The sequence below is a fragment of the Gobio gobio genome (genome assembly GCF_949357685.1).
Source record: "Gobio gobio genome assembly, chromosome: 11".
Lineage (NCBI taxonomy): Eukaryota > Metazoa > Chordata > Actinopteri > Cypriniformes > Gobionidae > Gobio > Gobio gobio.
Window position 1 is genome coordinate 3,226,917 of NC_137104.1, and position 14,215 is coordinate 3,241,131.

Below are 14,215 nucleotides of genomic sequence, written 5' to 3' on the forward strand. Positions count from 1 at the left end.
TATTTATTGATTGATTTTATTGATTTTGTACATTTTTATTTTATTATTTTATTTAATATTTTATTATTTCACATTTGTTTTACATTTCTTTTATTTTATAAACTTTTTCATTTCATAATATTTATTTATGTATTTATTGTTTTATTGATTTTGGATCATTTATTATTTTTATTATTTTATTTTATTTAATATTTTATTATTTCACATTTGTTTTCCATTCATTTTATTTTATAATATTTTTATTTTTGTTATTTATTTTTATTTTGTTATTTTATTTAATAATTTATCATTTGCATTTCACATTTGTTTTACATTTATTTTATTTTATTTTATTATTTTAGCTTTTTTTTTTACTGCTTTTTAATTTTTGCATGATTTGAATTATTTTTGTATTATTATTTGTATTTATTATTATTCTCCTGCTCTCAGAACAGACCTTTTCTCCATTTATAATAGCGAGGGATAATTCACACATATAATGAGTGCTCTTTAAGGGTCAGGTGAGGTAGAAGTTTACAGTGTGAATGTGTGTGAAAAGGCTGTATAAACCTGCCCCTGAATATCTGGTTTCGCTGTTACTCCAGCCAGTGATACTGGATTAATTGCAAGCAGGCTGGTGTGTGTGTGTTCAGCTGTGTGTGTGTGTGTGTGTGTGTGTGTGTGTGTGTGTGAGGTGACTGTGCCGGATTACAGCCAGGTGTCCATGTGCGCCACAGCTTTGATCGCACCTCGACCTCTCCGCTAATCTCTGTTTGAAGTAGTCACTGAGCTAATGGGGATCTCTGGTGTTGTTATAAGGATACTCGGATCCATGAGGTCAAGATGAACGGTTTGTGGTATTTCCGACTTTGAAAATGTGAGTGTGTCTGTCTCCGAACAGGTGTACTGCAACATGGAGTCTGCGGGCGGAGGCTGGACCGTCATCCAAAGACGTGAAGATGGTAGTGTGGACTTCCAGAGAACATGGAAAGAATATAAAATGGTGCGTATAGCCAGAATCCTTCCCACTAACCTCTGGTTGACATGATCTTCATCTCTCTCTCTTTAGAGCAGTGCATATGTGCGATATATCTTCTGTTCATCTGTGTCTGATTAACTCTTAAAGAGTGCAGGATATCCATGGCAGCGCAGGAAACAGATGACGGGATTCTTCCTTGCCTTAAGAATGACGCATACAGTCATTTTTATAGTCAGGGTTATTCTTTATTGGAAAAAATAAGCATTATAAAAGCCAAAAGTCATAGGTAAAGTGGGACTTCAGTGCTGGATTTTTTGTCTCACCACAGACTAAAACGCAACACTCATTATGACACTCATTATGACACTCATTATAACTTTCAGACATGATGCTGTATTCCATTCCAAACGTGAACTAGTCCATTAGTTTACATCTGTGTAGGTTTATATCTGTGTAGGTTTACATCTGTGTAGGTTTACATCCATTGGTTTACATTGTGTAGGTTTACATCTGTGTAGGTTTACATCCATTAGTTTACATTGTGTAGGTTTACATCTGTGTATGTTTACATCTGTGTAGGTTTACATCCATTGGTTTACATTGTGTAGGTTTACATCTGTGTAGGTTTACATCCATTAGTTTACATTGTGTAGGTTTACATCTGTGTAGGTTTACATCTGTAGGTTTACATCTGTGTAGGTTTACATCTGTAGGTTTAAATCTGTGTAGGTTTACATCTGTGTAGGTTTACATCTGTGTAGATTTACATCTGTGTAGGTTTACATCTGTAGGTTTACATCTGTGTAGGTTTAAATCTGTGTAGGTTTAAATCTGTGTAGGTTTACATCTGTGTAGGTTTACATCCATGGGTTTACATCTGTGTAGGTTTACATCCATTGGTTTACATCTGTGTAGGTTTACATCTGTAGGTTTACATCTGTGTAGGTTTAAATCTGTGTAGGTTTACATCTGTGTAGGTTTACATCCATGGGTTTACATCTGTGTAGGTTTACATACATTGGTTTACATCTGTGTAGGTTTACATCTGTGTAGGTTTACATCTGTGTAGGTTTACATCTGTGTGGGTTTAAATCTGTGTAGGTTTACATTTATTAGTTTACATCTGTAGGTTTACATCTGTGCAGGTTTACATTTGTGTAGATTTACATCTGTTTGGGTTTAAATCTGTGTAGGTTTACATCCATTAGTTTACATCTGTGTAGGTTTACATCTGTGTAAGTTTACATCTGTTTAGGTTTACATCTGTGTAAGTTTACATCTGTTTAGGTTTACATCTGTAGGTTTACATCTGTGTAGGTTTACATCTGTGTAGGTTTACATATGTGTAGGTTTACATCCATTGGTTTACATCTGTGTAGGTTTACATCTGTGTAGGTTTACATCTGTGTAGGTTTACATCCATTGGTTTACATCTGTTTAGGTTTACATCCATTCGTTTACATCTGTGTAGGTTTACATCTGTAGGTTTACATCTGTGTAGGTTTACATCTGTAGGTTTACATCTGTGTAGGTTTACATCTGTGTAGGTTTAAATCGTCTCAGGTTACGAATGTAACCATTGTTCCCTGAGAACAGGGAACGAGACGCTGCGTCAGCTTGACGCTACGGGGGGAACGCCTCCAGCGTGACTGGTGCCTGAAATCACAATGAAAAAACTTCAATCCTATTGACCGGCGACAGCCTATGATGTCATCAAGGTGCGACCAGGAAGTATATAAGGGCGCCTTGCCAGCATGACAGTATCTAATCGTCTGAAGGGACTGTTTTCGGCAGGCAGGCCCTGCGGCATGGCACAGCGACGCAGCGTCTCGTTCCCTGTTCTCAGGGAACAATGGTTACATTCGTAACCTGAGACGTTCCCTTTCGAAAGGGAACTCGCGCTGCGTCAGCTTGACGCTACGGGGAACGATATACCAACGCCGCCATGCCGACGGGAGTGCATGCCCACTGGCAGTGACAACTGTCAAGACAAGCAAATTCTACTGAGATGCCTGAACCACTCCCCTTCTGGTCACATTAGGCTGTCAGTGACAGCGCTCCCTACGGTCATAGCCCAAGCTATCGCCCAAGAAGGAACCTTCACACACATGAGGTCCTTCCCAGGCCCTGCTCGAAGGCCTGGAACCAGCCCATTCGACTTAGAAGGGGTTCCTTTAAGGGAACGTGGCAAGGGAACTACGAGGGAACCCTATGCCAGTCACTATTCGGGAGGTTCTCACCGAATGCCACCAGGGAGACCTGACCAGGTGACCCAGTCTGTTATGGGACACGTAATACGGTCAACCCTGTCTGTACAGTACAGAGCCTCTGGTACTCGCCTCCGAAGAGGCATCCCGCTAGGGTGCTGCAAAAAAGGCAGTGACATCCACTAGCCAGATCTCAGAGACGGGTTATCCCGGAGAGCAGCTCTCAGCGAAGTGCTATATAACCCTTGCTAGCGAGGGGAGTTTAGCCGCTCGATCCTCGGATCTACCAAGCACCTACTTTAAAACGTGCTTAGGAGGCCAGAGGCCTTACAGGCTGATTATGCCAGGGAGGCCCCGAGGGGCCTACAACCCTTAACCAGCGCCAAGCGGCCGTAAGCTCATAGTAGACCCTCATTCGAGAGGAGCTCATAAGCCTGCCTGGTAGGTAACCATGCAGTAGGCAAACTATGAAAGTCCCCTCCCGTGGGGACCGCATAGCAGCAGTAAGTTCGTCGTGCTAGGGTAAGAACACCGCCTCCAGGTCTCGCGAACGGCCAGAGACCGGCGCCTGATAGCGGGTGACCACTAGCTGTCAGCGTAAAGCCAGTTGTGCGTTCCCGCCAGGGGAACTCGTTCCCCATGGAGGCCGAGAGGAGCCTACACCTGGTAACCCTTGCCGACTGCTCGCGTGTCCAACAGCGGAGCTCGCCCTCAGGAAGGCCAAACGGGCCTGAAACCTGATCGCAGTCGTGCTAGCCCTCGAGGTAGCAGGGAAGATAGGGACTCGCATCATCAGGGAGGCCTAACGGGCCTACCACCTGCAACAATGCCGGGCATTTCTCCATCACAGCCCTCTGCTCAGTGACTGGACCTATCCAGAGACCACGAGACAGGAGCGTGCCCTCAGAGGAGGCCACGTGGGGCCTACTACTCCAAGCGAATCCCACAGGGAAGCCCCGTGCAGCTTTGCCTGATAGCATCCCGTGCTACGATCCGTTACCAAACCTGGGGACCGGGGAACGATTTCAGGAAGGCGCAATGCCTCTACCTGATAGCAGAGCGAGCCGCCCAAGCCATAATGTGCTACTCATGGCACTTCATGGTCACCGCCCCAGCGGCTGCATTAGGGGAGGCCGGTTGAGGCCTACTACCTACTAGCACTCGTGCTAGCCATACAGCGCCTACTAGCAGCTTATACCAGCCATCGAGGGACTCAATGCCAGTCGTGCCCCCTCGGGGGAGACCAGGCAGTGCCTGCTGACCACAGCAGGCCCTCAGGGAGGCCAATCGGGCCTACCATCTGAGTAAAGGTAAACCAAACCAGGAGCCTACCCCTCAGGGCGGCCTTAAGAAGGCTGGCTGCTGCGCCTGGGCTGGCGGCAGCTGTCTGCTGCTGACAAAGCCTGGAAATCCAGTTCACACCTGGGAACTCATCCCCAAGGAGAGTAGCTGACGAGGTTACTGCTGACGTCGACACCAGTGGAGAAGAGCCTCCAGGGCCCACTCGTGGGCCACGGCGTCGAGACTTCCTTGCAGGGAGGCCGGTTGATGCCTACTACCTGTTCTGAAGTCCAACTGCCCAGACTGCCGAAGCTGGCTACTAACAACCAGCTGGCTCCTATGCCCGCACCTGGGCTGGCTCCATCCCAGAGGCAGCTAGGGACAACTTGCATCGCCGTGTCCTAGGGCCCCTAGGACGGCGCAGTCTCTCGGGCAGCGCCTACAAACATGGACCTAATCACATTGCCAACAGCGGTGTACTCAGCGAAAGTGCTTAAACAAAGACCCTCTAAAGCGAGGGGAGTACAACTTACGTCACCTGCCTCGGGGCGGCTGTCTTACTTTCCATGCAGCGGCCAACCATAAGTGCGAGGGCGTCAGCCATTGGTAATGCTCGGGCCTCAGGGGAGCATCCGACCAGAACCTTCACAGAGGTTTATCCGATGTTCAGTTCAACCCGAGCCCTAAAGGAGGTGGAGCAGAGACATAGAGCAAGGGTGAAACAATACCTTTTCTTTTTAGAAAATATAGAACCCACCGGCCGAACATCCTCCAGGAAGAGGCCGGGGGCCGCCAAAAGATGGCGGCCACCAAGCTCTGAAAGGCGGAAACGGCAGATAAAGTCTGATCGCAAAACCAGCGAAAGACGCTTCACTCCGCCCCACGACCACTGGCAAAGTCGCTGTCTGCTGCAACACCCCGACTGCGTTACTCGTAACCCCAGAACGCAGAGAAGGGGGCGGGCCTTGGCCGGACGACTCTGTAACAAGAGGAGGCTGAAACAAGGATGCATAAACCACGCCATGTTCTCATATCAAAGGACAGGCCAGGGGCGAACAACCTTCATTAAAAGGGAACGCCCCCATCCTTGACAAAGCCTAGGCCAAGTAGTGCGACATAAGAACGCACTAGATCTACTCAGGGCTCGGGAAAGAAATATTATCACCTCTAATATTACACATTGAGGCCCCGAACCCCTTTTCCCAAAGCCCCGCAGAGCTGGGCGCAGATCTTACTACAGCTCGCGCATTAGCGCGTACCCGGTCTTCAGCTACTTCCCACTTTTACGCTAGGAAAACACAGCTAGCCCTCTACACTACAAGCCCTCGGGCAAGAGCGCGAATTAATCACCCACATAGTGGGAAAAATAACACGGAGAGGCAGCAAGACTCAACTAGCAAAAGTGAGGCATACACACACAACCACATAATGTTGCAAAGAAGATCGTTCTTAGCTTACTCACGGGGAGCTGCAGGCCCTGCGAAATCCCTCGATGATCCAAAATCTCCCCAAGCAACCCCCCAGGGGAGCGACGGTCAAAAAGTCCTGAAAAACATAGTTTTGAAAATGTTTCGCCCTCATAGAGGGGGACTTACCAATCGCTCCTCGCGGTGCTTCAACCCAGCCATCGAGCTAGTATCCGCCCGCCATCCTGAGGGGGGCGCTTTTAACAAACAAACCAGGCGGGCCGGCAGAGTCTTACATTTTCTGCTCATCATAGGCCCACCGGCCTGATGTAAAGCGCCCGGGGGAAAGCCAGAGGAAGGGAAAAAGGCAGCGTTCATCTCCACGTCCTCGAGGGCGGAGTCCGCTGCCTGCGCTGGTTCCGGTTACCAGCCCCGGCTTCCTTCCTCTTCCTGTTGCGGGTGTCCCGCCTCCCCTGCGCCCCAGTCCTCCGCGGCGGGGCGCTCGAGAGGCGACGCTGGCTTGCTGTTCCCGTCTCCAGCCCTCAGACTGGAACGGGCCGGGGACACCCGACTGCCTGGGCGCGGTCCCGGACCTCAGCGGGATGCATGTTCTAAATGCTGCCGAGCACGCCTTTGTCACAGATGTCTCTCCGTGGCCACCGTCGCCGCCATCGGCGCAATCTGTACGGTGGCCCGGAGAGCGAAAACCGCGGTCCGGCGCGACTCGACTTCCGCCTCAGGGGGTCCCTCCCCCTGATCGAGGTCCCTCAGCAGGTCTGCCTGGTACGCCTGCAACACAGCTGTGGTGTGCAAAGCCGCCGCAGCGTGACCCACTGACATGTACGCCCTGCCATTCAAGCATTAGACCGGCAGGGTGGGAGCCACAGTGTCGCAGGCCGCCCAGAGGCGAGATAAACATAACATCTTGTCCACGGGCAGCCCCGACACATACCCAGCCAGGCAATCCCTCGACATCAGCGAAATTTAGCTCGCCGATGTCGACAGATGCAGGGCTGAGTATGGTTTCTTCCATCCCCTCGAGATCTGCTGATGGAGACCTGGAAGGAATGGAAGACTCCCAGGAGTTGGGAGGTCATGGGCGGAGAGAAACCGATCGTCCAAACTGTTTGGACGCTCAGCCTCTCTCCTCACGCGCCGCAAAGGCAGCTGCAGTCTACCCGCAGCGCGTTCCATGACTTCCAGCAACTCCCCGTACATGGGACAGGATGGTTTGAAAAGCTTCAGCATCTTTAACTGACTCACCCATCCTCTGCTCGAGCCTCTCGCAATCTGGATCGTCCTCAAGAACCATAACTGTCTCCAAGCGACGAGCCAGATCCATCTGGGAAGCGCATTTCAGACGCCGCTCAGCCTCAGCTCGAGCGTGGTCTTTCCCAGATGCTGAAACCTCTCCCCTCGAGAAGAGGTCCAGCCGAGTTGCATGCTCTTCTCCCAGACAGTAAACACAAAGTGTGTGTGTATCCAAAGCGCAAGCTACACGTTCAAAACACACTTCTGCAGAAGTGGCCTCAGCACACTTCATTGTTATCCTTCTTGTAGACGTTTCACGTGAAGACAGGCAAAACAGTCCCTGAAGACGAAGAGATACTGTCATGCTGGCAAGGCGCCCTTATATACTTCCTGGTCGCACCTTGATGACATCATAGGCTGTCGCCGGTCAATAGGATTGAAGTTTTTTCATTGTGATTTCAGGCACCAGTCACGCTGGAGGCGTTCCCCCCGTAGCGTCAAGCTGACGCAGCGCGAGTTCCCTTTCGAAAGGGAACTGTAGGTTTACATCTGTGTAGGTTTACATCTGTGTAGGTTTAAATCTGTGTAGGTTTACATCTGTGTAGGTTTACATCTGTGTAGGTTTACATACATTGGTTTAAATCTGTGTAGGTTTACATCTGTAGGTTTACATCTGTGTAGGTTTACATCTGTGTAGGTTTAAATCTGTGTAGGTTTACATCTGTGTAGGTTTACATCTGTAGGTTTACATCTGTGTAGGTTTACATCTGTGTAGGTTTACATCTGTGTAGTTTCACATCTGTGTAGGTTTACATCTGTAGGTTTACATCTGTGTAGGTTTACATCTGTGTAGGTTTACATACATTGGTTTACGTCTGTGTAGATTTACATCTGTGTAGGTTTTCATACATTGGTTTACATCTGTGTAGGTTTACATACATTGGTTTACATCTGTGTAGGTTTACATCTGTAGGTTTACATCTGTGTAGGTTTACATCTGTGTAGGTTTAAATCTGTGTAGGTTTACATCTGTGTAGGTTTACATCTGTAGGTTTACATTGTGTAGGTTTACATATGTGTAGGTTTACATACATTGGTTTACATCTGTTTAGGTTTACATCTGTAGGTTTACATCTGTGTAGGTTTACATCTGTGTAGGTTTAAATCTGTGTAGGTTTACATCTGTGTAGGTTTACATCTGTAGGTTTACATCTGTGTAGGTTTACATCTGTGTAGGTTTACATCTGTAGGTTTACATCTGTGTAGGTTTACATCTGTAGGTTTACATCTGTGTAGGTTTACATCTGTGTAGGTTTACATCTGTAGGTTTACATCTGTGTAGGTTTACATCTGTAGGTTTACATCTGTGTAGGTTTACATCTGTGTAGGTTTACGTCTGTGTAGGTTTACGTCTGTGTAGGTTTACATCCATTAGTTTACATTGTGTAGGTTTACATCTGTGTAGGTTTACATCCATTAGTTTACATTGTGTAGGTTTACATCTGTGTAGGTTTACATCCATTAGTTTACATTGTGTAGGTTTACATCTGTGTAGGTTTACATCCATTAGTTTACATTGTGTAGGTTTACACACAAGTCAATCACACACCCTGCGTTTCCATCCACTGACGTTTATGGGCATTTGTTTTACTGCTTTTTCAGTTTATTTTAAACCGTAGCTGCATTTATTTTATTTTATTTTTTATTTGTATTTCCCCTTTAGTTTAGTTTACAGATTTGTTTATTTGAAATAGAAGTGAAAGTTATCACAACCATAGCTGCATTATTTTATTTTATTTTTGATTTTAGGGTAAGGGTTATTATTTGATTAAATTAAATGTTATTTATTTATTTTTGCGTTTTGCCTTTTGATATACTGCTTAGTTTATTTATTTATTTGATTAAATGTCATTTTATTTTATTTTTGATTTTATTTGATTAAATTTTATTTTATTTTATTTTATTATTTAGATTTTTCCTTTAGTTTACAGATTTTTTTATTTTCTTTGAAATACAAATGAAAGTAATCAAAACCTTAGCTGCATTCAAATTTTTCCTTTAGTTTACAGATTTTTTTTCTTTGAATTAGAAGTGAAAGTAATCATAACCTCAGCTGCATTTTAATTTAATTTCGGTTCATTTAATAATTTTTTTGCTTATTTATTCATTCATTTTTTTATTTTATTTATTATTATTTATTTTTATGATTGCAGAACTTTCTGACATGCTGCCACACCGATAGCTAGCAAACATAACATAAACATAATGCAAATGAAATGTTCAACTCCAGACTGAGAACTGAAGCTGATGCAATGCTTGCCAGAAACTGCGAAGCTCAAATATGCTTATTCCAAACATCAAATTTAGGATAAAATGACCCAAACATTCCTTTGCGTTGCTCTGAGTTAAGAATAGCAACATTCTCAACGCTCGGGCAAATAAAAGAGGTAGCGCGAGAATAAATTGACCTGCCCTCAAAATAACACACGCTGACCGTTCTTTTATCACTGGAGGTGATGAATTACAGCCTTGTCTTTGACCTCGACCGGTGTGAGGTTTAGAGCGATAACGTCAGCAGGGAATCTAATGTTCATTCGTTGCACTCCTCACTAAATCTTTTATCTGTAGTTCTTTATTCCCTGGTTTGGATCAAATGAAGTATTGGAATATCTTCACCTCTCCTTGTAGGAGTCTCCGCTCCAGCCAATCACTATCAGCTCCATCAACGCTTTTATTTCTCTTTCTCCAATGGTTTTCCCATAGGGAGATGGGAGAAACTCTTCATCAGGATGGAATCAGATATTTAGGCTATATGGAAACAATTGTTCCTAGGTTTTGGCAGTGTTAATCTGACATTCAGGAGAGAGGCTATTACTGGAATGATGCATAGCAACTGAGAGAGTTGTTGAGACACCGATGTTGTGTTGAAGAGAAAACCACACACTCCCTGCTTTAGAGTATAACATATCAACCGTTCCTCTACATTACTCATTGTGTTCACATGCTGTAAGGAATGGTGCGGTTTCTGTGTGTGAAACGCTCTCGTGCCGAGAAAGCTTCTCAGGGACGATCATTTGCACAAAGGCCAGGCTTCAGGGAAACCCAGCAACAGGTTCCGGAGAAACAGGCGTCAGGGTTCAGGGTTTGGGGTCTCATATTTACTGCTCATCAATCACCGGATCCCGCGAGCCTGCAATTAATACAGAGAGTCTATTTACACCGAGTGCTATTCGCACTAGCTCCGCCTAACAATGCCTGTTTGTGCAAAAAGTGATGTCCAGCCTGAAATATTTTCATCTTCACCCATTTTTATAATTTTTGTGTAATTTGTGTTAAAATCTGACTAACACTCGTGATTTCTGTTGCCTTCATTGGAAAAAACATTAATCTATTTGTTTGTTTGTCCGTTCGTTTGTTTGTTTGTTTGTTCCTTTGGTCATTAGTTTGTTCGTTTGGTCGTTCGTTCATTCGTTTGTTCACTTGTTTATCTATTTGTTCATTTGTTTGTTTGTTCATTTGTTCATTCGTTTGTTCGCTTGTTCGTTTGTTTGTTTGTTCGTTTGTTCGCTTATTTGGTCATTAGTTTGTTCGTTTGGTCATTCGTTTGTTCGTTCATTCATTCGCTTGTTTGTTCATTCATTTGTTATTTGTTAATTCGTTTGTTCGCTTGTTCGTTTGTTTGTTCGTTCGTTCCTTTGGTCATTAGTTTGTCGTTCGTTCATTCGTTTGTTCACTTGTTTGTCTGTTTGTTCATTTGTTTGTTTGTTCATTTGTTCATTCGTTTGTTCGCTTGATTGTTTGTTTGTTTGTTCGTTCGTTTGTTCGCTTATTTGGTCATTAGTTTGTTTGTTTGGTCATTCGTTTGTTCGTTCATTCGTTCGCTTGTTTGTTCATTCATTTGTTATTTGTTAATTTGTTTGTTCGCTTGTTCGTTTGTTTGTTTGTTCGTTCCTTTGGTCATTAGTTTGTTTGTTCGTTCATTCGTTTGTTCACTTGTTTGTCTGTTTGTTCATTTTTTTGTTTGTTCATTTGTTCATTCGTTTGTTCGCTTGTTTGTTTGTTTGTTTGTTCGTTCGTTTGTTCGCTTATTTGGTCATTAGTTTGTTCGTTTGGTCATTCGTTTGTTCGTTCATTCGTTCGCTTGTTTGTTCATTCATTTGTTTATTTGTTAATTTGTTTATTCGCTTGTTCGTTTGTTTGTTTGTTTGTTCGTTTGTTCATTCATTTGGTCATTAGTTTGTTCGTTTGGTCATTCGTTCGTTCATTTGTTCGTACGTTTGGTCATTTGTTCGTTCATTTGTTCGTTCACTTGTTTGTTTGTTCATTCATTCGTTTGTTTGATTGAACAGTTAATACAATTAAGCCAGGAATTAATATAGAGAGTCTATATACACCAAGTGCTATTCGCACTAGCTCCGCCTAACAATGCCTGTTTGTGCAAAAAGTGATGCCCAGCCTGAAATATTTTCATCTTCACCCATTTTTATAATTTTTGTGTAATTTGTGTTAAAATCTGACTAACACTCGTGATTTCTGTTGCCTTCATTGGAAAAAACATTAATCTATTTGTTTGTTTGTCCATTCGTTTGTTTGTTTGTTTGTTCCTTTGGTCATTAGTTTGTTCGTTTGGTCGTTCGTTCATTCGTTTGTTCACTTGTTTGTCTATTTGTTCATTTGTTTGTTTGTTCATTTGTTCATTCGTTCGTTCGCTTGTTCGTTTGTTTGTTTGTTCGTTTGTTCGCTTATTTGGTCATTAGTTTGTTCGTTTGGTCATTCGTTTGTTCATTCATTCGTTCGCTTGTTTGTTCATTCATTTGTTATTTGTTAATTCGTTTGTTCGCTTGTTCGTTTGTTTGTTCGTTCGTTCCTTTGGTCATTAGTTTGTTCGTTCATTCATTCGTTTGTTCACTTGTTTGTCTGTTTGTTCATTTGTTTGTTTGTTCATTTGTTCATTCGTTTGTTCGCTTGTTTGTTTGTTTGTTTGATTGAACAATTAATACAATTAAGCCAGGAATTAATACAGAGAGTCTATATACACCAAGTGCTATTCGCACTAGCTCCGCCTAACAATGCCTGTTTGTGCAAAAAGTGATGCCCAGCCTGAAATATTTTCATCTTCACCCATTTTTATAATTTTTGTATAATTTGTGTTAAAATCTGACTAACACTCGTGATTTCTGTTGCCTTCATTGGAAAAAACATTAATTTGTTTGTTCGTTTGATTGTTTGTCCGTTCGTTTGTTTGTTTGTTTGTTTGTTCGTTCATTTGGTTATTAGTTTGTTCGTTTGGTTGTTCGTTCATTCGTTTGTTCGCTTGTTTGTTTGTCTGTTTGTTCATTTGTTTGTTTGTTCATTTGTTCATTCATTCGTTCGTTCGCTTGTTCGTTTGTTTGTTTGTTTGTTCGCTTATTTGGTCATTCGTTTGTTTGTCCATTCATTCGTTCGCTTGTTTGTTCATTCATTTGTTTATTTGTTCATTCGTTCGTTCGCTTGTTCGTTTGTTCGTTTGTTCATTCATTTGGTCATTAGTTTGTTCATTTGGTCATTTGTTCGTTCGCTTGTTTGTTTGTTCATTCATTCGTTTGTTTGATTGAACAATTAATACAATTAAGCCAGGAATTAATACAGAGAGTCTATTTACACCAAGTGCTATTCGCACTAGCTCCGCCTAACAATGCCTGTTTGGAAAAAAATAACAGGCGTATTTCAACGTTTTCAGTGGTGTAGTCAGTAAAGCATAACTGTGCTTGACGTGTCTTGGACGATTTGGGCGTAGAGGAGAGTTGAAATCACGTCAACTTTATGGTAATGAGCTTTGACGCGGTTCAGCGGCAAACCAGCAGTAACCAATCAGAATGTAGAAGTGCTCCGCATGAGATAAACTTTGGGTCCCACCTTCGGATGAAACGTTAAACCGAGGTCCTGACTCTCTGTGGTCATTAAAAATCCCAGGATGTCCTTCGATAAAGAGTAGGGGTGTAACCCTGGCATCATGGCCAAATTTGCCCATTGGCCCCTGTCCATAATGGCCTCCTAATCATCCCCATATACGCTTCATCACTCTGTCTCCTCTCCACCAATCAGCTGGTGTGTGTGTGTGGTGGGCGTTCTGGCGCAAAATGGCTGCCGTCGCATCATCAGGTGGTACTGCACATTGGTGGTGGTTGAGGAGATTCCCCCCTTCTATGTAAAGCGCTTTGAGTGCCTAGAAAAGCGCTATATAAATGTAACAAATTATTATTATATTATTATTAGTTCCCAAGCAAAATGGAGGAGAGGTCAATCATTGCTGTGGCGGGTTTGATAAGAAGGCGCGCGACACTAGTTAGAGGCAAAATTTTCGCTCTAGAACGCTTGATTTTCAGCAGGAATGCACTTTATTTGCTCAAAACAACACCGATTTGACCACTTGCATTAATGCTGCACTTCAACCAGGACCGTTATTGTAATGTAGGCTGCACAGAAATTAATGTTAATGTTGATTAAAGACCACGGCTAGTAAACATCTCCTATAAACTGCATGTTGACATCAGACTAGCACTTAACCATGAACACAAAAGCCACACCACACAAATGGCTTTTAATTGGTTTATTTCGTTTTATATATATATATATATATATATATATATATATATATATATATATATATATATATATATATATATATATATATATATATATATATATATATATATATATATATATATATATATATATATATATATATATATATATATATATATAATAAAACTAGAATATAAACTCATATACAGTACTGGTCAAAAGTGATGTCCAGCCTGATATATTTTTATCTTCACCCATTTTTATCATTTTTGTATAATTCGTGTTAAATTCTGACTAACACTCGTGATTTCTGTTGCCTTCATTGGAAAAAACATTAATTTGTTTGTTTGTTCGTCCGTTCATTTGTTTGTTAGTTTGTTAATTTGGTCATTAGTTCGTTGTTTGGTCATTCGTTCGTTTGCTTGTTTGTCTGTTTTTTGTTTGTTCATTTGTTTGTTCATTAGTTCGTTCGCTTGTTCGTTTGTTTGTTTGTTTGTTTGGTCATTCGTTTGTTCGTTCGTTTGTTCGCTTGTTTGTTTGTTTGTTTG

At 42.8% G+C, this 14,215-nt stretch overlaps 1 protein-coding gene across 1 annotated transcript in view; it reads left to right on the plus strand.

Moving 5' to 3' along the window:
* angpt1 (angiopoietin 1) overlaps positions 1 to 14,215 on the plus strand; it is a 159,335-nt gene that overhangs the window by 97,840 nt on the left and 47,280 nt on the right. The window contains exon 6 of the mRNA XM_079829173.1: positions 881 to 982. Coding sequence (XP_079685299.1) covers positions 881 to 982 — 102 coding nt within the window. The remainder of the gene's footprint in view (positions 1 to 880; positions 983 to 14,215) is intronic.